At 39.5% G+C, this 25409-nt stretch overlaps 1 protein-coding gene and 1 pseudogene across 4 annotated transcripts in view; both read right to left on the bottom strand.

The window, feature by feature from the left end:
- Nucleotides 1–25409, bottom strand: part of ccser1 (coiled-coil serine-rich protein 1) — a 1385167-nt gene that overhangs the window by 1162604 nt on the left and 197154 nt on the right. For all 4 annotated transcript variants that reach the window (XM_059965410.1, XM_059965409.1, XM_059965412.1 and 1 more), the window contains one exon: nucleotides 4364–5672. In XM_059965410.1, the coding sequence (XP_059821393.1) occupies nucleotides 4364–5621 (1258 nt within the window). In that variant the 5' untranslated portion in view covers nucleotides 5622–5672. The remainder of the gene's footprint in view (nucleotides 1–4363; nucleotides 5673–25409) is intronic.
- LOC132391791 (importin subunit alpha-3-like) lies at nucleotides 366–1913 on the bottom strand (annotated as a pseudogene).

Genomic DNA, 25409 nt, shown 5'->3' with positions numbered 1-25409 from the left:
TGTCTCTTTCTTGGTTTATGAAGTTTGAAGTATCTTAGGTGCCTCATTCTTCTAATTTTAGGTAACTGAATTTGATCTTGGTTTAGTTATTTTGTAGACATTGTCCTTTCTTTGACTTTAAGCCCCCTTTCTTTAAACAACCTAAATAGCATTCACTGTGAAATTTTATGATAATGTACCACTCTCACGCGCACTCTCACCCACTCACCAGCTTGACTTCATTTGGGTTTTTCGCGGATACCAAACGCAATCTGCAAAACAGCTTTCCGATTTAATGCAGCAGTGGACCCCATATGAGCCAAGCATGATCGATTAAACCTCCTATAGTGCTGCATTATTTCACTTGCTCCAGGAATTATGCCTTTCTAGAATTGGAAGCCTTCAGCTGGAACACTGGTGGATGAATTGAACCCAAATGTCCCAACTTAAACTGCTTCAGGAACCAAGGCAGGATCTTCATCATCTGTTGAGAAATACTGATCAATGATCTCATATGCCAATCTATAGATGTCCTCATTTTCATGGTGTTGTAACTGTTCAATCTTTTCTAACCCACCGCATTCTTCAATCAGACCAGCTGTTGTTTCTGCATCATCATCTGCCATCTTAAGAATATTACTTAACCCATCTAATACCACTTGCACCACCTGCGAGTCTTTCACTGTAAGCAGGTTATAGAATGGAGGGACTATTTTTTGTTGGATCAGGTATGCAACCTGTTATTTCCTGTTAGTAGTTAGATTACTTATTGCCCAAGCAGCTTCATTCTGAGTACCAAAGTCACCCTTATCCAAGAGGTGTATAATCATAGGAACAAGATTTACATCTATCACTGTTTGTACTTGCTGCTGGTTCCCAGCGGTTATGTTAGATAAGAACCAGACTGCCTCCTTATTGATTTTTTCTTTAGGATGCATCAGCAATCCTGGGAAATGAGAAAGATCTTCACAGTTGAAGACGACTTGTGTCTGCTCACCAGTACCAGTTACAATATTTCCCACAGCTTGCAAAGCTGCAGTCTGAGCTTTGACCTCCCGATGACTGAGAAGGGGGACTAAATGAGGGACAATCCCCAAATCTGTGACCATCTGAATTTGCTCATTTCCTGCATCTGTTAGGTAGGACAGTGACCAAACAGTATCTACTAAAATATTAACATCTGTATGGTGGATGAGCACACACAAAGCTGGAAGAATCTCCTGAATTGTTTCCACTGGTAGGGATGGATCCTTGTGATGGCGGAGATTAACCATCACCCAAGTGACATTTCGAAGAAAGGTAATGGGGATAGATGGACTAATAAAAGAAAGTAAGGGCTTCACAACTCCAAGGCTAATGACATAATCTCTACTTTGAGGGCCAACCCCTATGATGTTTCCTAAAGCCTAAACCACTTGTTCACACATATTCTGATGTGGAGAGTGCAGCAGTCTTAAAAATAGGGGAACTGCATTTGATTTAACTACTGCCTGTGTTTGCTCTGAGGTGCCAGAGGCAATATTAGTTAAAGCCCGTGCTGCTTCAAACTGTAACGAAGGATTGTCATCTTGTTCTAGACAACGCACAAGAATTGGTAAAATTCCAGAGTTTATTAAATCATCTATTGGTGGATTGTGATCACTTGATAACAATTTCCTGGCAGCTTGCACTGCACTGAGCTGAAGCCCTTACTTGTCACTAGAAGCATTCTGAACAATTGCTTCGAGTGATGTATTTTGCACTCGGATGTCTCCGTCAAGGTCAGAATCTTCACAAGCATCTTCTTGAGGTACATTTCTTCTCTTTAATAAATGTTCATTCCTCTTATTCTTTCATAGTTCGACTACCACCTCATTTTGCTGTCTTCTCATAGACTCCAGATCCCGCCCTTTGTTCTGGAAATTTTTCAGCCTTTGCTTATCGTTGTCCGCCATTGCCAAAAACCTGAGGGGAAAAACTAACCGCGACGCTTCTTTTTCACGGATTACCAGGCTGGAACACATGCTCTCTCTCACCGTTCGTTCGTCACCCCAACCTACCAACCGCCCTTCAACCCTACTTTGCCTTCCTTCACATCATACAAGTCACTGATAATAAACAGAATCTGATGCTGATCTCAAGGCTCTATTATTTTGAGCACACAAATTTTCTCCCTTGAGAAAACAAGCCAAACCTTTTCAAATGCCAGGTCCCGTCACTGTGATACCATTTTGCTAAACCAGCTTGGTGACTTCTCTGTGTCCTTCTAAAAGTTTACTGCTCTGAAATGAACTTAGGTCATTAATAACTTCACTGCTGGATCAAAGTGGAGTTGCTTTAAATTCAGTCATTGATGCAGCTGTATTTTCACATTTTTCATGGTAGCATTTAATGTTTAGCAAACAGTTTAGACTAATTGCTTTCCAACAGCAGTGAAGAGATCAAAGTTAAAAAATGTATTTGTCATTTTCCCATTACAAATGGCACTGAACAAGTCTCATATATTTCATTAGCTGAAAAATGCTTTTAGAAGTCAAGAAACAGACATGAAAGATGTTTAGCTTACTTTGTACTTTATTTATTGAGAGTTGTTAGATTTTTTTATATTTGATTAATTAGCAAAACTTAAATTCCACAAGGTAGAATTTTCTTTCCTTATACATTATTTATTAAGTATTGTCATCTGTGATCTTATAATTTTGGCAGCAAGAGCTGGATAGATAGTTATGTGCTAGAAGCTGGCAAGCTGTTCAACATGTACAGACATGGTAACTTGAAGACTTCCTAATTTGTGCCATTGATCTCAAAGCCTCTGGATATAATCTCAGGAGATCCATAGTGTCCTCTTTGACCTCCAATATCTGCAAAGATATTAACAGTCCTGGTGCCCTACAAGGCTATATCTTCATCCCTCTACTCTAATGTGACTGAATTCCCTCCATCTCCATTTACAAGTGGGTCACATCTCAACGACGTTGAATACAGGAAGCAGACAGACAGCCCAGTAATAATGATGGCATGACAATAAAGTTTTCCTCAATGTCAGCAAAACAAAAGAGCAGGTCATTGTCTTCAGGACAGACGATGTACCCTCTCTGTATCACTGCTGCTGAGGTGCAGATGGTTGAAAACTTACCTTCCTATGGTATAAGTATCACCAACAATCAGTCTGGCTAACTAACATGTATACTATGGACAAGAAAGCATACCAATGCCTTTACTTCCTTGGAAGCTCAAGGAAATTCAGTAAAATGCTAATGATACTCACCAATTTTTACAGATGCACCATAGAAAGCATCCGATGTGGATGCAAAACACAAGGGATTCTGCAGATGCTGGATATCCAGACCAACACAAGCACACAAAATACTGGAAGAACTCTGCAGATCAGGCAGCATCTACAGAGAGAATAAGCAGTCAACAATGAAGGGTCTCTGATCAAATGTCGACTGTTCATTCCACTCCATAGATGCTGCCGGACCTGCTGAATTCCTCCACCATTTTCTATATGGATGCATCACAGTTTTCTGTGGCAACAATGCTATCCAAGCCAACAAGAAATTGCAGAGAATTGTGAACACAGCCCAGACCAACATGCAAACCAACCTCTCCTCCACTGAATCTGTCTACACTTCCCTCTACCTCAATGTAAGTAGGAGAGGAAAACTCCTGCTGACAAAAGACTTTTCTGAACATACAAGATTGAGGAACAGAACCTCATACCCAACTAGATACAGAACAGGTTTTTGTACTCAACCATGAAGCAAGCCTTTCTGGAGTTACGCATGGATCTGCCAGCATATATTTCCATAACTGGACTACCCCAAAGTGGAAACTCTGGTTGCTGCCTTGCCTCGGTAAGTTGTTGAAAGGTCACAATTTCTTATTAAATCTTTCACCTCCAAATTTAAAATTGTGCCCTCTAGCTTTTGATTCCCCAACTCCAGACAAAAGATCACCAACACCCTCAATTGCCCTTGTGACTTCCTATATCTCTGTGATCACCCCTCAGCTTCCTACACTCCAAGGAGTCGATTTCCATGCTGCATTACTCCATAACTCAAAATCTGGGATAAAACCAAATAATAATGTAATAGAACAGGTGACCATATGTTTGGTCAAAGTGATAAAGTTTTAAGGAGACACATGAAGGAGGGAGATAGCCAGACAGACTAAATGAGATAAATATGCCTATGGCTGTGGGGTGCATCCATCACTAAAAGGGCAATAAAAATTAAGGACATAAAAGCCAGGGTGAAGAAGATTAAAAAATATTCAGGGTTTATGGGACTGGTAGAGATGGAGAGGTGCATGATATGGGGTGATGAATGGGAAGCATACAACAGAGTAGAAATGGCTGAATATTTTAAATTTATATTAATGCTGGAGTATAGATTGGTCATACCTGTTGAATGAGATGTTTCATGACATTTCTCTTGCTTCATCATTGGGACAGAGTTAGTGCTGGCTATCATACAAGTCTTCCCAGTGGATGGATTCATCAGCTCTAATCCATTTTCAGTTGACAACATATCATGTGGAACAGAAGCAACCTCCTCGGCAATGGGGTCGCCTACTTGCTTCTGAGTGTCACCATCACACATTTCCTTTGATTCCAAACAGCCAACCATCCATGGGCTTTCTTCAGTTTCAGGCATTCCTTGGGAACGACGAGATTGGATCTCAGGGGCCTCCAGGTTTGAAAGCAGTGCTGTTTCTTTGTGAAAGCTGCATTCTGCATACGTCAAGACTTGAGCAGCCAAGCTGGGAGAGTCCACGCAGGTCGGGATAACAGCAGTGTCAAACAAAGAAATGCCATGATTCGGATCAGCAGAGACTAATATTTCCTTATCAGCCTCAGAGACCGAGTCTGCAGACATTGGCACAAATTCTGATGGGGTTAGTATCGTGGTATTGTCGCTTGAAAGCAGAGGTGAATGTAATGAACCTTCTGTGTTCTCAACCTGCAGATAATTTGAGGACTCTTCAGTTACAGGTCGTTTTAATGTGTTCAGGTTGGCTTCTGGTGACACCTTGGGCTGATCTGCCGTTGTTACTGACGGACTCCGTGCAATATTCTTCGAAAGCTTGTAGTGCGTGGAAAAGGATTTGGGAAGTAGTTTTCTGCTGGAGTGCTTGACGGAATGTTTGCTATGGTCATCAGGGAAACCAGAGTCATCCCCCTCATCAATGCTGGACCTCCCAGAGCTAATACAATTCATGAAGACATTTTTGTTGTGAGACGGGTCCTTTCCCTTGTCAAAGTCCTCAGTCATCGACCGGGTGATCTTTTTGCTCCGCGTAACACTTAACCCAAATGAATGGCGCATCTTGGTTTTGCCGTTCTCATCAGCAATCTCCTTTCGACTCGACCCATCCAGACACTGGACACCATTGGGGAGATTCAAATTGGAATCACGGGCTTCCATCCGATGCTCCTGATTCTTTTTGGAATGGAAGCCAATGGATGGGGCGCGGAAGATGCTCCTCCTTTTGCCCACACTGCTGGAGCTGGAATTGGTGCTGGACGGAGAGGAGGTGTGGACTCCATTGGTGACCGATGACGGAGAAGATGGAAGGGAATCTCGTCTTTTCGAAGTGCTCCGTCGGAAGATGGGTAATCTGGAGACCAGAGTAGAGCGCCTAGCTCCTGTGTCCCCCATCAGCACCGTCTCACAAGTACCGGACTCTGTCAAACTGTTGTACCTGGTAACCTGTGCAAAGAGAGAAAAAAAATATTTAGTGCACCAAAATATTTTTTTTAGGAAATAAGAATTTCCTCAGTAAGTTGCTTCTTGAAGTTAGGATACTGTAAAATATCAAGTATTGGATTCTTTCTTTTTATTTATTCATTAGATAAAAGTGAATGAAATAGATGACAAGCCAACATTTATTGTTCATCCATTATTGAACTTGAACTAGAGTCATTGAGTAATGCTGCACGGAAATGGGTTAAGGGTGAAGGTGGAAAAGTTTAAAGGGAACATGGGGGGGGGGGTTCTTCACACAGAGGGTGGTGGGAGTGTGGAATGAGCTGCCAGATTAAGTTGTAAATGCGGGCTCACTTTTACCATTTAAGAACAATTTGGACAGGTACATGGATGAGAGGTGTATGGAGGGATATAGGCCAGGTGCAGGTCAGTGGGACTAGACAGAAAAATGGTTCGACACAGCCAGGAAGGGCCAAAAGGCTTGTTTCTGTACTGTAATATTCTATGGTTCTATGGAAACAAGTGCTTTAGTCCATCTCATCCATATTGGCCTGGGTGAGTACCTGGGCTGGTCTCATTTTCCTCCATCTGGTCCTTATCCCTCTAAACCAGGGCTTCACAACCTGGGGTCCAAGGTATAAAAAGATTGGGAACCCCTGCTCTGAACAATTCCAATTCATGTCCTTATTCAAATGCCTTTTAAATCTTGTAATTGTATCTGCCTCGACCAGTTCCTCTGGCAGCTCATTCCACTCAGTGTGGAAAAAAAAATGCACCTCGGGATCCTTTTCAGCCTTTTCCCCTTTACTGCAAACCAAAGCCCCTTAATTTTCGACTTCCCTACTTCTGAAAAACACAGTGGCTATTCATCTCATGGATGTTCCTCATGATTTTATAAACCTCCATAAAGTCACTCCTCAGCCTCCCACACCCCAGGAAGAAAAAAGTCTGAGCCTATCTAATTTCTCCTTATTAAACAAGCCCTCCGGTACTGATGACAGCCTCAGCATTTTTTTTTTTTTTGCAGCCTTTCCAGCTTAGTTACATCCTTGCTATTGCAGGATTATATTATTCTATTATACCCAAACTTCTGACCAATAAAGGCCAGACTACAAAACACCTTTTCCACCATCTTGTCCAACTGAGATGCCACACTCAAGGTCATGCATATCTGCATTGCTAGGTCTCTGTTCTGCAACACTCTCCACATCTCTGTCACTTACTGTACAAGTCCTGCCCTCCTTTGTCTTACCGTGTACATGATTTAAATTGATGTTCCAGGCTATGTTTGAGGACAGTACCACTATACTCGAGGCCTGCTTCTTTTATTTTCCACAGATGTGAGTACGACCAGCACGTTGCCATCACCAGCAGTGTTAACAGTAAACATTCCACTATGTTTAAGGACTTATTAAGTGTTTATTCAGTTAAAAAGCTGCACCTAAAGTCCATTTTTGGGCAGTTTCAACTCTTTGCTCACACCTTCATGAAGTGTAATTATTACAGTGAGAGCTGGGTATATCTGCCAAAAGGAGATGTCATGCTAAGTGAGATTCTACTCATTAAAAACAGTTAGTTATTCCCTCTCTGCTTTTACCAACACCTGCATCCAGACAGCAAATATCAACACACTTGTTATATGCAATCAGAGTTGATTCACACCCAAATGCCTAGCGTGACAGAAAGGACAATACTCAAAGTACAACCTCAAACCCAATTACAAAACATTTATTTATTATTATTATTATTATTATTATTAATAATAACAAATCTACTCAGAATGGCAATATTTGGACCTGCTCTGCTATTCAATGACACTCACATTGTCGGTGTAGTCTAGCTCATAGGTCGGCAACCCGCGGCTCTTTCATCTCTGTGCTGCGGCTCCCCGTGGTTTGTTTGTTTTTGAAATGTAATTCGAAATTTGAAGATTACGGTGATCTTGTACAATCTAAATAAAACGTTGTGGAGACCCCATTTCCTGGCACATCCAAACCGGCTCACAATTAGCCACCGTTCCAGCTAAGGGAGATAGCCTACGGGGGTTTGTGAGTACGTGTTTTTTGGAGCATCCGTGCCCACGGGGGGCGGGTTGAGGGAGGCTTTAAAGCAAGGCTGTTTAGTTAGAATAAAGTTACCTTTGACTGCAGTGTCGTTATTTTAGCGCTGCGTGTAGCACACCGCTACAACATGTTTTTTATCGCTATTAATATACATCACCACTGCCAATGCCTGACACCCGCCAGTGCGCGCTTTCTTTTAATTCTTCGATCCAAGGTAGGCTAACTATGGAGTAACCTTCAACCCAACGTCTTTTTTTCGGTGTTCAAAATGTTTTTGTTGCATGCAGAAATGTAATTTCGTTTTCTCTGCAGGAGTTCATCAATTTTATAAATGCAACACATTATAGTTTGTTTATACATAGCATAAAGGCAAAAAAAACCCGTTGTATGCAGTGTTATTTCATTTTAAATGTCAAACGGGTTCTGTGGCTCCCAGTGTTTTCTTTTCTGTGGGAAATGGGTCCATATTGGCTCTTTCGGTGGTAAACGTTGCCGACCCCTGGTCTAGCTCCTCAGCTACACTCTGATAGGGGAATTCTTTTGCCCCATGGATAGTCAGCATTTTCGAGGTCCAAGAATTAATTAGGATGCTGAAGCTCCACAACAAGCTCTTTCAAAGTGCTAATGTCTAGTGGGGTGTAGTCACTATAGTAATGTAGGGAAAATGCAGTCATCTGATGCCAAACAAGCTCCTACTAACAGCAATTCGATGATGCCCAAACAATCTCATTAATATCAATACAACTAATGTGTTATCCAGAACACCATGAATAATTTGCCAACATTTCCTATTTGCAGGTCACACAACAATTCACCAGAATTTTCCACCATTTCCACCAACAGAGGCAAAGGAACCTTCCCGTGTGAGCATTATCACCCGTAAATCACAAATCCGGCCATCTTGCATATGTTCTGCCTGTCCTCAACTCACAGAACATCGAAGTCCTGTCACTTTTAATGAATGGCAGAACAATTTGAGGGGCCAGATAGGCTATTTCTGCTCACCTTCATTAACAATTTACATTATTGCTTCCAGTCAAAGTTGGATTTTTTTTCTATGGAGCAAGCCTTTGGAACAAAGCAGAAGATTAAGGATTTCAGCCCTGCTCCTCAGAGTTCTGCCTCCGAATTTTACTGCAATACTCAATAGAGACGTTCTTGTCCAGTGTGTCTCCCCATTAAACCAAACGTACCCTTCTTCTAACTTCCATCCTTGTTCATTCCTGAATTAACACTCCTGCTGACAAGGCTTCAAGTTCCAAAACTAGCACCTTAAATTCCTCCACTTAATTTTTCAAAAAATCATTAAAACTCCCCATTTGATCTCACTTAATCATCAGTCTTAACACCTCTCTCCCCCTCCCAACTCCCCACTGATTAATGTAGCAGGGAATGTACTTTATACATACGATCCATCTATGTATATAACAATTACTAGTGTATTATGCATTGTGTTTAATGGGATTGTTTTTATATTTAGTTTTTTTTTCCTGTTTTTAATGTATCCTTTGTGCTTATTGTATTTTATTTTGGTTCCAATCATTTAATTCTCCTTTATACTCATCAACAGAAGAATGACAATAAACAATCTTGAATCTTGAATTTATTCCCTGTCCCTACTTGCCCTAAATTTGTAGTTAAGGATCAGAAAAATACCCTGATGTGCCTAGGTTACTGGCCAAGGATGTCATATTTCTTTTCTAAGGGAGATTGATAAGCCCAGTTTTTATGAAGAGCTCATCGTTAAGTACTTGAATTTAACATCACCCCTCTTCCTACTCTTTTCTAAACTGTCCTGTTAGGCATCGCACATGCCTCTTAGATGAATGGCCTGCAACTCAATCACTTTTGTAGTTGACTCCCAATATTTCTTTGTGGTCACACCTCTGAAGCACCTTAAGATAGGGAAATTGTGGGTGAATATCCAAAAAGACATACTTGGGAAATATGAAATGATGCACCAGAATAGTTTGTATTTTAAAGAAAATTTGGAATAAACTGCATAAAGTTGAAAGTAAAAGCTTGTAGGACACAATAAGGCCAGGAGAGGGCATCAAACAATTTTAATCAACTGATTTCACAATGCAGGAGTCTTAGAGCACTGATATGCCAAATATGCTGTGTACTTGCTCTCACATATACAGTACGATGCACAACACAACTATTCAGACACATAATAATCACCTTAAATTACAAGGGACACAATTGCAAACTTGAACAATTATGATGAGAGAAGCTTTTTTATTTTACTCAAAGCAGTGAATAGAAATATATAAACTCAGACCCTTCATTTATAACTCAAGTGAATGGTATGTATCAAGTGAATAGATATGTAAAAGTAATGATTTTAGCTGGAGAAGTTCTGTAGGAGTGCTGGACTGTCAGAAGCTGTCCCTTCCAAATGAGACTCAAATCCAAGATTTTCTCCTGTCAATTAAGATATAAAATTGGAAGAGGAACAGCAGTTTAATCTGATTGTTATCCTCACCCATATTTAAGCCTCAATCACCTTCAAATTCATTGGTACTTCCATGCAAAGATTTTCTTTAAAAGCTTTGGTGTCTCCGTCCCACATTCCCTTTAAGCTCACCTGTTTCATTAAAGCAGGTGTTCCCAAACTTATTTTTAATGCCATAGGCCCCTGGTTGGGAACAGACCTCTATCCCTAAGCAAAATGAATTAAACATGTGTTGGTTTATTACAGGCAGTAATATCTCATAGTCTGGAAAATCTGACAATCTAATACTATTAAAGTCCCAAAGATGCCAGATTATCCAAGTTTCATTGTATATTGTGCAATTAATGTCGTTGTGGATGTCTTTGGTAGAATTGGCAATCACTGTCTGTCCCAAACTGTTCAGAACTGAGGACTACATTGAGAATACACCACATGGTGGAGTCACTCAGCTGATTCCTTCCTCTTAAGAATATTATTGAAATGAATTCATAGTCATCATGATTCAGATCTATTTATTTGAATGCAAGTTCCCCAGCTTCTTTGGTGAGATTTGAACTCTGATATCCTGATCTCTAGAAGCTAGTCGACTAACTTAACCACCATCCCAAAGTCCCCCAATTTTTCTCCATGCTATGAATTCAGTTTAGAAAAGTAAGGCAAAAAAGAATCAGATTAGCTTGATTTCAAAAGTTAAATCTGCAATTTCATGGGCAGGAAAGTGTCCAAAACCTTTGCACCAAATGCTCATAATGCATTGTATTAAGAATTTATTCCAACAGCACTTGAGAAATTCAATTCATCTAGAACAAAGGAACCTGCTTGATTAGCACACGAGGATCTGTGAGATATGAACACAAATCCCTGGATCATTCAGATTAACTGATTGAAATTGACTAGCCACAATCTACAGCAAATGGTTTGATTTTGACAGTTTGATAGAATAAAAGATTCTAATATCATACTAAATCTTTTAAAAATGCTTAATATTGTAAAGGTATCATACAACAAAATTAACAAATCGTGTAAAAATAATCCTGGTAATACAAGGCTATCAGACATTAGTTCCTCAGCATACATTAGGGGTTAGCAACTGAATCTGAAATGTAAAGGTACTATTCACCTATTCACACTGGACATCTGTTTGAGCTCTTTTACAGAGCTATCAGATTAACCCCACCCTTGCTAACCTTTCCCACAATAACCCTGCAATAATTTCCCCCTTCATGATCTCTTTGGAAATTGTTCATCACATGTCTCAACTGTGCATTTTCTGCTGGCCAATTCCAGATCGTTGGAACCTGCTACCTAATGTGAATTCTTGCATGTGGTTCTACTGCCAATTGCTTTGAATCTGTCTCATTGGGCTTTTGTTGTTTTCCGTACTGGAAACTGCTTCTTCTGACTTAAGCCATGAAATATCATCACCCAGAATATCCTGCCTAAATCTCCTCCTAACCTTGTCTACTCCAGGAAAAAATGGGTTTAATCACAGCCTCTTCCTGGTTCTAAGCTTAGCTTCCAGACAAACACATTGGTACATGTGTAACAAATTAGATGCTAGAAGAGCTTGGGAGGTCAGGCAGCATCTGTGGCAGGAAATGCAGAGGCAACATCACAGGTCAAGACCCTTCGTCTGGACACTGCAGTGCTGTCAGACTATTTCACTCCATTGATGCTGCTTTTTTTTTAATTAGTTTTTTTTATACATTTTCTACATCGCTACAGATTTTAAAAAACCCCAGATCAAAATGAAGAGCATTAATACAGTGCAAAAATAAACAATAATATAATACAAAAGCAGATAATTGAGAAAGCACCCAAATTGAAGATATGTAAAATTAGTATCCTCCCCCAGCCCCGCAAAAAAAAAACTCCAGACCAACCACAACACAATATAGAGAATATAAATCAGGACATTCAAACCCCCAAACTGTGACTACACTTAACAACAGAAGAAATTGATGCCTACTACCAAAAAAAAGCTGAAAGCAAGGGACCGAAAAAAAACCTTAGTTAAGAGGAAGGTTATGAAAGTACTCAATAAAAGGTCCCCAGACCTTATGGAACTTTGTATCCGAATTAAGAACTGAATAATGAATTTTTTCAAGGTCTACGCTGGCCATAATACCGTTAAGCCATTGAGCATGCTTGAGTGGGGCAACATCTCTCCATCTAAGGAGCATTAAATGTCTAGCCAGGAGAGAGGCAAATGATAATATTCGACGCTTAGTCGAACCCAGACGTAAATCTGTCTCACCCAAAAAACCGAACAAAGCAATTAAGGGGTTAGGTTCTAGGTGGTGATTCAGAATATAAGATAACGTTGTGAAGACATCTTTCCAAAATTTCTCCAAGCTAGGGCAAAACCAGTACATATGAATGAGAGAGGCCTCGCCCCTTTTGCATTTATCACAGAGAGGACTAATATTAGGGTAAAATCGAGATAATTTAGATTTAGACATAGTAGCTCGATGAACAATCTTAAACTGTAAAAGGCAACGGCGAGCACAAAGAGAGGTTGAATTAACTGATTTGAGAATCGAGTCCCAAGTCTCATCAGATAAGGAGATATTTAAATCATGCTCCCAAGCCATTCTAATTTTATCCACAGGGGCACGCCGTAAGGATGCTAATTTATCATGAATAAATGATATTAAACCTTTACCTAGTGGATTAATAGAAAGAAGAAATCCATAATATTTTTCTCAGGCATTTCAGGGAAGTTAGGAATTAAAGGATTAATAAAGTGTCTAATTTGGAGATATCTAAAAAAATTAGCATTGGGCAGATTGAACTTAGCAGAGAGCTGTTGAAAAGATGCGAAACGATTATCAATAAAAAGATCTTCAAAATGTCTAATGCCCTTCCTATACCAATCATGGAATGCTGAATCATACGTAGTAGGTAAAAAAAAAGGTGATTATGTAAGATAGGGCTAGAAAAGGAAAAACTATGGAAACCATAAAATTTCCTGAACTGAGCCCATATACGCAAAGTGTGTCTAACAAGAAGATTAACGATTAATCTGGACAAACTACTAGGGAGTACAGAGCCAAGAAGTGCAGAGATAGATAAATCTTTAATGGAACTCAACTCCATTGCCACCCAATCAGGGCACTCGGGTTGGCCATGGAAAAAAGACCAAAAGGTAGCACAACGTATATTGGCTGCCCAATAATGTAAACGAAAGTTAGGTAAAGCCATGCCACCCTCTTTTTCAGATTTTTGAAGATGGATTTTATTAATTCTAGAGCGCTTATTCTTCCACAGATATGACAAAATAATAGAGTCTAAGGAATCAAAAAAAGATTTAGGAATAAAAATTGGGATTGATTGAAATAAATATAAAAGTTTAGGGAGAACATACATTTTAACAACATTAATACGACCTCCCAAAGACATAGATAGAGGTGACCATTGTAACATCTCTGTTTTATAATATATGAAAGATTGGCAAAGTTTTCACGAAAGAGATCTTTAAACTTCCTTGTGACTGTAATCCCAAGATAAGTAAATTGATTATGAACTACTTTAAAAGGGAGATCACGAAATGTTACTTCTCGTGCTTCTTTATTAATTGGGAAAAGTTCGCTCTTATGTAAATTAAGTTTATAGCCAGAGAACTGGCTAAACTGATCAAGAAGTGAAAACATTGGAGGCAAGGATGTAGATGGATTTGAAAGAAAAAGTAATAAGTCATCAGCATAAAGAGAAACTTTATGCTCAACACCCCCTCTCCAAATCCCGGTCAATTCAGGACAATTTTGAAATGCTATCGCTAAAGGTTCTATAGCCAAATCAAAGAGAAAGGGACTTAAAGGGCATCCCTGACGGGTGCCACGTTTGAGGTTAAATAACTGGGATTTCTGAAAATTAGTCAAAACAGAGGCAGTAGGACACAAATATAGCAATTTGATCCAAGAGATAAAACTTTGACCGAAGTCAAATTTTTCTAAAACTGCAAAAAGGTAGTTCCACTCTATACGATCAAATGCTTTCTCCGCATCGAGGGAAATAACACATTCAGGAATCCCAGTTCGAGGTGAATATAAAATGTTAAATAAATGCCGAATGTTAAAAAAAGGAAGACGGTTTTTAATAAAAACCAGTTTGATTATCAGAAATAATAGAGGGAATAATAGTTTCTAATCTATAAGCCAAAGCTTTGGCCAAGATTTTAACATCAACATTAAGCAAAGAAATCAGCCTATACGAGGAACACTCTGTTGGGTCTTTACCCCTTTTTAGTAAAAGAGTAATAGATGCCTCATTAAAAGAGGGTGGCAATTTACCATTATTAAACAAGTCAGACAATACTGAGAATAACTGAGGAGAAAGAAGTGAAGAGAATGATTTATAAAATTCTATGGGGAACCCATCAAGTCCAGGAGATTTTCCTGAAGACAATGCAGAAATTGCAAAAGATATTTCTTCTGATGATATAGGCCCGCTAAGTTTGGCTTTAAAATCAGATGAAAGCGAAGGAATATTCAGATTATTTAAAAAACGATCAACAGCGATATTGTCATTCAAAGATTCAGAGGAATAAAGTCGAGAATAGACATTTTTAAATGTGTCATTGATTTCTAAGTGATCCGATGTAAAGTCTCCATTCTCCTTCTGGATCTTTGTAATATGTTGTTTGGCTTTGGAACACCTCAGCTGATTGGCTAGAAATTTACCAGATTTGGCACCATGAATGTAAAAGTGACTCTTACTTTCAAGAAGTTGGCGTTCGACAGGTTGAGTAGACAGAAGATTAAATTTAGTTTGAAGTTCTACACGCTTCTTGTATAATTCAGGATTCTTAGTTTGAGCATACAGTTGATCCAATTCTTTAATCTGATTAATGAGGTCTAATCGATCTGCACAGGACTTTCTATTAAGATTTGCTGTATAGGAGATTATTTGACCCCTCAAATATGCTTTCATGGCATCCCAGACAATCTGGGATGTCATTTCAGATGATGTATTGGTGTTAAAACAAAAGGTTATCTGATCTTTAATAAATTTTGGAAAATCATCATCCGATAGTAAAGTCAAGTCAAAACGCCAGTGTTTATTCCTCTGAGGGAGACCAGGAAAATTTAAAGACAAAGTAATTGGGACATGGTCAGAAATCAGTATACTCTGATAATCACAAGAATAGACAAATGGAATAAGTTGATTATCGAGTAAAAAGTAGTCAATTCTAATAAAGGTATGGTGAACATAAGAAAAAAAAAGAATAGTCTCTCTCAGTAGGATGAAGGAAACGCCATATTTCAGAGATACCATAATTAGAGAGAAAAGAGTGAATATCTAAGGCAGATTTAGTAGGTGGTCTAGTAACGGAGGACGATCGATCCAAATTAGGATCTAACCAATAATTGAAATCGCCACCCAGTATAAGAGAGTATGAGTTTAAATCTGGTAGTGAGGAGAAAAAACATTCAAAAAAATTAACATCATCAAAATTGGGAGCATACAGGTTTGCTAGTACAACGTTGGTATTATATAATTTACCAGAAACAATAATAAAACGGCCATTTGTATCAGATATCTTATTATGGAGTTCAAAAGGAATATTTGAATTAATAAGGATGGAGACCCCCCTAGCTTTGGCAGCAAAGGATGAATGAAAATGCTGACCCGCCCACTTTGACAGAAGCCGAGAATTATCAGAACTACGAATTTGAGTTTCTTGAACGAAAGTAATGTCAGCTTTGAGTTGCTTAATATGCGAAAAGACCTTCCTTCTTTTAACAGGATGATTCAATCCCCCTTTACATTCCAGCTCAGAAATTTAAGTGAATTAACCATTATCAATTGTTAGTGCATATAAGGTAGCAGGCATATAAAAAATCAAGCAGTACAATAACAGTCTGGGAGCAAAAATGTAAACATGGATCCGTAGAATCAAAACAGAGCCATGTCCTGAATAACAAAGGAAAACAAAAGAAACAGTGAGTAGTGTTGGAACTGGAGAATCCACCTCCCCCCCCCCCCGCAACCCAAAATAGACGGCTACCTAAAAAAGCAGCTAGCTCTACCAAAAAAATTAACCCAAGTATGACTTCCAGTTCTGTGTCATTATCAAAAGTTCCATATAAATAATATAGCAAATAATAACTAATTTATGCACTAGAAAACAGAATTACAAATAGGAACAACTTCAACAGAAGTATAAAACTTAATACGAAGGAAACTAAAACTAACCTACCCGCGAAAAGTTATAAAAGATTAAAAGAGAAAAAAAGGGGAGGGAGAAAAGGGGGAAATTATAAAATTCAAAGAGAGTCCTTATCAACCATTTACAGAAAAAAAAGCAAAACTTAAACTATGAATCAACCAACAGGGAGGCCTTCAATAAAAACTTCAAACCTCCAAAACAAGTTAAAGACAATTGTAGTTCTCTATAGATAAGGTTATACAAAAATGAAATAGATTACACAGGTAAAATCTAAAAGTTCACAGGGAAACATTAAACTTAAATGATCTATTTAGAAAAAATGCACCAAGTCCAGGGAGAGATTGACTACAGCCCTTAGAGCTTCAATAGATAATGACTGAATTATTCAAGTAAAGTCTGAGTTCGGAAAAAATGGTTTTACTCCGGGAAGTACTTATCAACCATTTTAGAAGGTCAGGCCGGTTCTGAAGAAGACGAGGTGACTGGAAGACTTCCAACAAACGCCTCAGCCTTCTTCACTGACTTAAACCACTTATAATCTCCAATAGTAAGCGTAATTCGAAGATCGGCTGGATTTCGGAGAGAAGGTCTGAATCCGCGATCAAAAAGCACTTTCGTTACACCTTTAAACTCAGCACTCATCTTCAGAACCTGGGGGGAAAAATCCTCCACAAAACAAATGACCGTATTTTGAAAAGCAAAAGTACCTCTGCGGTGTGCCTCCATCATCAAACGGTTTTTCACCTGGTATTGATGAAAGCATAAAATAATCGGCCGTGGGTGGGAACTCAGAATTGCTCGAGGAGCATAGATCCTGTGTGCCCTTTCAAGCTCAGGTGGAGTCGGAAGGAATTCTTTCCCGAAGATCTCACAGAGAAACTTAGAAAAAAATTCAACGGGAGAGCCCTTTTCGGTGGCCTCTGGCAAACCAAGAATTATTAGATTGCAACGTCTGCTGCAATTTTCAAGATCCACCATTTTGGAAAAACGTTTACTGTTCTTTTCCAATAGGCTGGAGCAAAGAGTTTCAAGATATTGAACACGACGTTTTAAATCTTCAGAAGTTACGGCAATGAGAGATAAATGTTCAGCATGTTCATCCACTCTAGCATTAATCTGATCCAATTTGAAATCCAGCTGGTTGAAAGAAGTTCTAAATTCAGTTCTAAAATCCATTAAAGTATCTTGTCGATGTTGTTCCAGAACAGCGAGAATGTCAGTCGACAAAGCCATAGAAGTTTCCTTTTTCCCGGTTTTAGTACTTTTGGTAGCCATTATAAGATAGATGTGTTCGCAGACAGGTAAAAGAGAACTAATAAAATACCTAACTAAGGTTTAAGAAGGGAGACATATAGTGCAAAGGTAAGAAGAATAACGGAGCAAAAGTACAGAGCAACTAAACAATCGCCATCTTACCGGAAGTCCTATTGATGCTGCTTAACCCAATGAACTGCAGACTCTTGTTTCTCTTCATTGATACACGTGTTTGGAATCACTTAGTGTCCAAATATAGGAACTTAATTCAGTGACAGCATCACGTCCACAGAACCACCCTGACATACTGCCCTCGCCCACCATCGAACTCCTCTTCAAGAGGCAGTGCTTCAAAAAGGTGGCATCCGTCACTGAGGATCCCCAATACCCAGGACATGCTCCCTTCTCATTACTACCATCAGGGAGGAGGTACATGAGCCTGACGACCCACCCTCACCAACTCAGAACCAGCTTCTTCCCCCTCCGACATCAGATTTAGGAACGGAACTTGAACCCATGATTCCTCATTAATCCTTCCTTCAGCAATATTTATTTATTTCTATTTTATAGTACTTTTATGTCTTTGTGCTGTACTGCTACTACAAATCAAGTAATTTCACATTATTTATGTTGATGGTAACAAATGTGATTATGACTCTGCACACACTTGTGCTTATGCTGTAGGGTATACAACATCAACCTTTTAGCCATTTCCTCACAACATTTGGCCGATCAGATATACTCCAATTCACAGAGCAATTCCACTCCCCACTAGCTGTCCATATAACCTATTCTCCACACATTCACACCAATTCTATCACTCATCTATTTTTCTATCACTCATCTATGCATGAATGAACTTAGATTAGCTGCTCAACCTACCAACCTGCATGTCTTTTCGATGAGGGAGGATAACGAGACACCCAGAGGAAAGCCATAGGTTCATAGAAAGAACTTGCAAACTCTGTACAAACAGCACCCGACCCCACAACTGAACCCGGGTTGCAGGAGATGTAAGGCAGCAGCTCCATTAGCTGTACCATTGTGTCATTCATTACTTTTTCTTAGCCACAACCAGGCGGTCATCTTACATCCAAGTCAAAAGCTAGAGGGCATGAATCTCAATCCAGATGTCAGGACAAGACTGAGTGCTGGACCCATCCTGCCTTGTTCTGTCTGAGATATTTAGTCTCCGTGCCTCAATTCGATAAAATAAAACGTGCATCGTGGTTATGCTCTTAAAGAGCAAGATATTCACTTCAGTGGCCTGGCCCATATTGATTGTCAAATGCAATTGCTGAAATAGAGGCAATCTAGTCATTATCACATTGCTGTCTGTGGCTGCTCATTGTGTCCAAAATAGTCTGTCACATTTCCAATATAATAACTGCAATTAATCATAAAAAGTACACCCTTGGCCAGAAAACACTTTGGGACTTCCCAAAATGACAAAAGGCACAGCAGAAATGCACATCCTTTTCTTTATTGATTGAAGATGTCCATCATTCTTTGTACTTTGCTAACTGGGGTTCATAATGATTGATGACCATCTGATGACCCCCAAAAAGGGTCTCTGTGCTTCAGAGAAAAACATTTGAAGCAAGAAAGAAACCCTTTCCTTTGTAAGAATTCCTGTGGTTAAATTCCATGAAAGAAACTGATTGAACAGTGGAGTATCGGCTTCCTGCAAGGTGTCACCGCATAATCTGAATCCTACACTATGAAGTTGGCAGGACTCATGCCGTGCTGTGCACTCAACAGCAGGGATAAGCTGATAATCCATTTCAGAGCAGAATCCTAATTTTAGAACACTGATAGACCTGAGACTCCTTTGTGTATACAGCCGGAGGTTCCAATCTTCCTATAAATATTAATCCTTGCCACAGAGACACTTTACTCATTAGGCAAAGTCTGTGGCATTACTTCAGGTGACATCAAGACTAAAAATTCCTTTGCGGCTGCCTCCGATAATCTTTCTAGCTATTGTTATATCTGAAATGTGGGATATTTTGAAGTGGCATATCTTTGTAAAGCAAGAGTACAAAAAAAAACACAAAGAAATGTTCAAACAAAACTCTGCTTCAATCATACCATGGCTGCTTGCCGTTTGTATTTGAATAAATTTAAACTTGTCAGGATCAAACCAAGCGTCAACTCAGCTTTTTCCAAAGCCACGGATCCTAATACATAAAGAATTTCTAATTTGTTAATATATATGAGAAAAGGACAGCTATAATTCTGGATTGGTTTATTTCTTATATGCCATGTTTCAGAAGCACGCACTGGGTTAGCTGTCAGACTTCAGAGGAAGGCTTTGCTTAACGTAGTCCTGAAGACTTTAAAAGTGAAGCAGTAAGCAGTAAAAGCTATTAGTTTAGTGAATAAGGGATTCAGACAAGTAGTCTGTGCACAATGCTAATGAATAGTAATCATGCCGATGATTCCATTGTGCCGGCCCGTGCTGTAGTGGTATCAGCACCGGACTTAGAAGCAAATGGTCCCAAGTTCAAATCCAGGCAGCTCCTTACATGCTTTTCATTCGTGCTGGGTTGTGCTGAGCTTGCAACTCGGCCTTATAAACTGTCCAGTGCTATGGAAATGGCAAAAAGGCCACACGGCGTGATGAGGAACAACAATACACTGTTGGAATCTGTTAGCTGAGAAGTTCACAAGCAAGGGATCCCACCTCTGATCATCTGGTCAGCAGGTGCATACAAAGTAAGCAGATGCATACAGGAGGGTAGTTCCAGGGACCAGAGATCTGGGTTCAATCCAGCATGGAGTTTGCACATTCTCCCTCTGACTTGGGGGTTTCTCCTAGCTGCCGTGGTTTCCACCCATATCCCAAATAGCGGTGGCTCAGTGAGTTAGTCTATAAATTGCCCCTAAAGTGTGTGTGTGAGTCCAGTTCTAGTCATAAAATCTGGAGGAAGTTGATGGGAACAGGATGGAATATGATAAAATAGGATTAGTATAAAAGGCCATAGTGTATTTTGTGCTATGAATGATCCCATGCTGTATTACTCAATGAGAAAGCACTAACTACAGTTGAAGTCAGAAGTTTACATACACTTAGGTTGAAGTCATTAAAACTTAATGTTTAACCACTCCACAGATTTCATATTAACAAACTATAGTTTTGGCAAGACGTTGAGGACATCTACTGTGCATGACACGAGTAATTTTCCAACAATTGTTTACAGACAGATTATTTCACTTTTAATTGACTATATCACAATTCCAGTGGTTTAGAAGTCTACAAACAAAATCAAAAGAAATCAGCCAAGACCTCAGAAAAAAAAACTGTGGACCTCCATAAGGCTGGTTCATCCTTGGGAGCAATTTCCAAATGGCTGAAGGTACCACGTTCATCTGTACAAACAAAAGTACACAAGTAGACGCATTCCATCTCCAAGAGATGAACGTACTTTGGTATGAAAAGTGCAAATTAATCCCAGAACAACAGCAAAGGACCTTGTGAAGATGCTGGAGGAAACAGGTAGACAAATATCTATATTCTCAGTAAAACGAGTCCTATATTGACATAACATGAAAGGCTGCTCAGCAAGAAAGACGCCCTTGCTCCAAGATCGCCATAAAATAAGACGGACTACAGTTTGCAAGTGCACACGGGGACAGAGATTTTACCTTTTGCAGAAATGTCCTCTGGTCTGATGAAACAAAGATTGAACTGTTTGGCCATAATGACCATCATTTTGTTTGGAGGAAGAAGGGTGAGGCTTGCAAGCCGAAGAACACCACCCCAACTGTGAAGCATGGGGGTGGCAGCATCATGTTGTGGGGGTGCTTTGCTGCAGGAGGGACTGGTGCACTTCACAAAATAGATGGCATCATGAGGAAGGGAATTTGGATGATAACGTGGATGTACTGACGCAACATCTCAAGACATCAGCCAGGAAGTTAAAGCTCTGTCGCAAATGGGTCTTCCAAATGGACAATGATACCCAAGCAGACCTCCAAGGTTGTGGCAAAATTACTTAAGGACCACAAAGTCAAGGTATTAGAGTGACCATCACAAAGCCCTGACTTGAATCCAATAGAAAATTTGTGGGCAGAACTGAAAAAGCGCTTGGAAGCAAGGAGGCCTACAAACCTGACTCAGTTACACCAGTTCTGTCTGGAGGAATGGAACAAAATTCCAGCAAATTATTGTGAGAAGCTTGTGGAAGGTCACCCAAAATGTTTGATCCAAGTTAAACAACTTAAAGGCAATGCTACCAAATACTAACAAAATGTATGTAAACTTCTAACCCACTGGGAATGTGATGAAAGAAGCAACAGCTGAAATAAATGATTCCCTCTACTATTCTGACATTTAACATTCTTAAAATAGTGATCCTAACTGACCTAAGACAGGGAATGTTTTCTAGGATTAAATGTCAGGAATTGTGAAAAACTGAGATTAAATGTATTTGGCTAAGGTATATGTAAACTTCTGACTTCAACTGTATATCCGATTACAAATGATTCATAACACCCTGTCCTTCCATCTGATCCCTCAAGCATCCCTCAAACACAAGGAAAACTGAATGATAAGGAAAGAAAATGGCAAAGAATAGGAAATTCAAAGATCACTTTTATTTTAAATCCTGCAAAAAGTCTCTAGAAACAATTAAAACCTAGAGGCAATAATTACAGCAGAAAGGTTGAGAACCAGTTATTAATGATCAATTATTAATAATTGTTCATTTTTATATCAATTATCAATTGAAGACTACAAAGATTTCAAAAAATTAGATTCTATCTTTGTGATAAGGTTACTTGATGCTTCACTGATGTTGAAAGAGGAGCCTGCTGATATTTCAGCAAAAAATAATATCCATATTTACCATCAACTTTGCCTAAGTTTCAGTACCACTCACTCATTAACAGTGACAACTTCCATCTGTACAATACAACTAAAGAAACAAAATATACCTTGGCAGTCCCCAAATATTGAAGCCATTCCTCACATGGCAGCAAGTGGGAATAAAATATCCTTTTCTGGTTGGCTGCCAGTGATTTGTGGTATTCCACAGGGACCACTTTTCTTTATGCTGTATATAAATGATTTAGATGATGGAATAGACGGTTTTGTTGTCAAACATGCAGATGATATGAAAATTGGTGGAGGGGTAGGCAGTGTTGAGGCAACAGGTAGAATGCAGGACTTAGACACATTAGGAGAATGGGCAAGATAGTAGCAAATGAAAAACAATGTTGGAAAATGCATGGTCATGCACTTTGGTAGCAGAAAATAAATGTGCGGACTATTTTCTAAACAGGGAGAAAATCCAGAAATCTGAGATGCAGAGGAACTTTGGAGTCCTTGTGCAGAACACCCTGAAGGTTAACTTTCAGGTTGAGTCAGTGGTGAAGGAGGCAAATGCAATGTTAGCATTCATTTTAAGAGGTCTAGAATACAAGAGCAGGGATGTGATGCTGAGGCTTTATAAGGCACTGGTGAGGCCTCACCTTGAGTACTGTGAAGAGATTTGGGCCCCTCATCTTAGAAAAGATGTGCTAGCATTGGTGAGGGTCCAGAGGGGGTTCACAAGGATGATTCCAGGAATGAAAGGGTTATCATACAAGGAACATTTGACGGCTCTAGGTCTGTACTTGCTGTAATTCAAAAGGGGGGGGGGGGGTTCTCATTGAAACCTTTCGAATTTTAAAGGCCGAGACAGAGTAGATGTGGAAAGTATGTTTCCCATGGTGGGAGAGTCTAGGAAAAGAGGTCACAGCCTCAGGACAGAGGGGTGACCTTTCAAAACAGAGATGGGGAGAAATTTCGTTAGCCAAAGGGTGGTGAATTTGTTGCCACATGCAGTTGTGAAGGCCAGCTGTTTTTAAGGCAGAGATTGACAGGTTCTTGATTGGACATGGTAAGATTATGGGAAGAAGGCCAGGAACTGGGTTTGAGCAGGAGATTAGATCAAAGGATCAGCCATGATTGAATGGCGGAGCAGATTCGATGGGCGAGATGACCTAATTCTGCTCCTATGTCTTATGGTCTTATGGAAATGTCATCTCAGATGACCCAATGTCTGATCACTAACATGGAATATTTAATTCAGATGTACAGAATGCCAGGGTGAAAAGAAAGGCATTAGTATCATAGGCAACATGAGTGAATCTGCAGATGATAGAAATAAATAAAAACACAAAATGCTGGCAGAACTCAGCAGGCCAGACAGTATCTCTGGGAGGAGGTAGTGACGATGTTTCAGGCCGAAACCCTGGAGTGATCTGCTTGGATAGTCTGCAAAACAAAGCTTTTCATTTTATCTCAGTACATGTGGACACTAATAAACCGATTATGACTCACTCAGCCCCACTGATCCATGTTGCCTTTTTCTACCGGAGCCCATCTCATCATAACAAGGTATCCTTCCACCTTTTGAATGAGGTTAAAAACAACTATGTTATTCTCCTCACCTTCTTTATATAGCCTTTAATTACACTTAGTGAGCAAAATGTCCTCTGAATTCTCTGCTGAATTTACCTACAAGCTTTTACATTGATGTCTTAAGTGTCTCCCTCCATTCATCAACTTATATCATAATTATATAGATACCTTTTGGGTTGCCCAGTACACTCATAAAGACTGCTATTCTGCCAGTTCTAACTTCTGTTGAAGTGTAATTTCTTGAAAACCTTTTTACATGCTTCCCCATTTCCTCTTTATCATGCTGAAACCAGATGCTTCTCAAGTGATCCAAATACAGTCTAAGCCTATGCACAAAATTAACAAACCCTCTTTGGTTTTATGCTCTTTTTGTTTGAGACGTGAGCTCGTGTCTGTCTGGCAATTTTTTTTCATACCACGTTAAAATGCAGGAAAAGTGACTCAATTGAGGAAATGCACAGGCACACGCTCTGCCTCATTTAAATTTGCATCAGATGTGCAGTTAAGCTCTAACAACTGCACCACTTGGATGCACAACGGGAATCCTGAAGGTGCCAAAAGGAGCGATGAAATCTAATCAAATTTTACTGCTGACAGGAGCTCGAAACAGGAGAGCCCGTCATGCCACAGTCCTAGAGGGACAATAGGAAATCTCTTGCTTGAGTGAAACCATACCTGAAACTCATCAATGTTGAGATGCTCTACTTATTCTACATGCCTGGCTCCTAGTCTTACCATCAACACGTCTCTGAATTTGTTCTGGAATAGTGCCAGCTGCAGATGCATTGTTAAATCTCATTTCATGTTTCTGCACACAAGCCAAGCAAGAAATACTTCCTTCTTTTTTGACAGTAATGAGTTAGATCCTGAAATGTTGACAGATCCTTGGTCTCAAAATAATTTTATTACAGAATTTATTCAATGTAAAAGGAAACATTGTACAGAAATTCCCCTCTGTCTGAAAGGACAGCAGACAACAATCATAATAAAATGTACAAGGAGATGGCAATATTCCCTTTTGACACAGAAGGAGAGCAATTCAGCAATACTAAATCAATGCTGGTTCACAGATAATTCACATTCCCAAATAATTTCCCATATTGTCAGTAAATTTGCAGATAACATTAAAACATGTAGTATTGTAGACAATGAACCAACTCATCAAAAACTATAGGGGATCTTGATCACTTAGTTGAATGGATGGAGGACTGGTAAATGAAACTCTGTTCTGATAAGCACTAAACATTGTATTCTGGGAAGTTCAAGTCAGCATAGGGCTTATTCAGAAATGGTAAGGCCCTGTGGAGCATTGTGGAATAGGGAGACCGAGCAGTACAGGTACCCAGTTCAGTGAAAGTAGCATCACAGGTAGACAGGGTGGGAA

Source organism: Hypanus sabinus, chromosome 3 (genome assembly GCF_030144855.1).
Source record: "Hypanus sabinus isolate sHypSab1 chromosome 3, sHypSab1.hap1, whole genome shotgun sequence".
Classification (NCBI taxonomy): Eukaryota; Metazoa; Chordata; class Chondrichthyes; order Myliobatiformes; family Dasyatidae; genus Hypanus; species Hypanus sabinus.
Note: the sequence above shows the minus strand (reverse complement) of the source record. Positions and strands in the feature narration are given on the sequence as shown.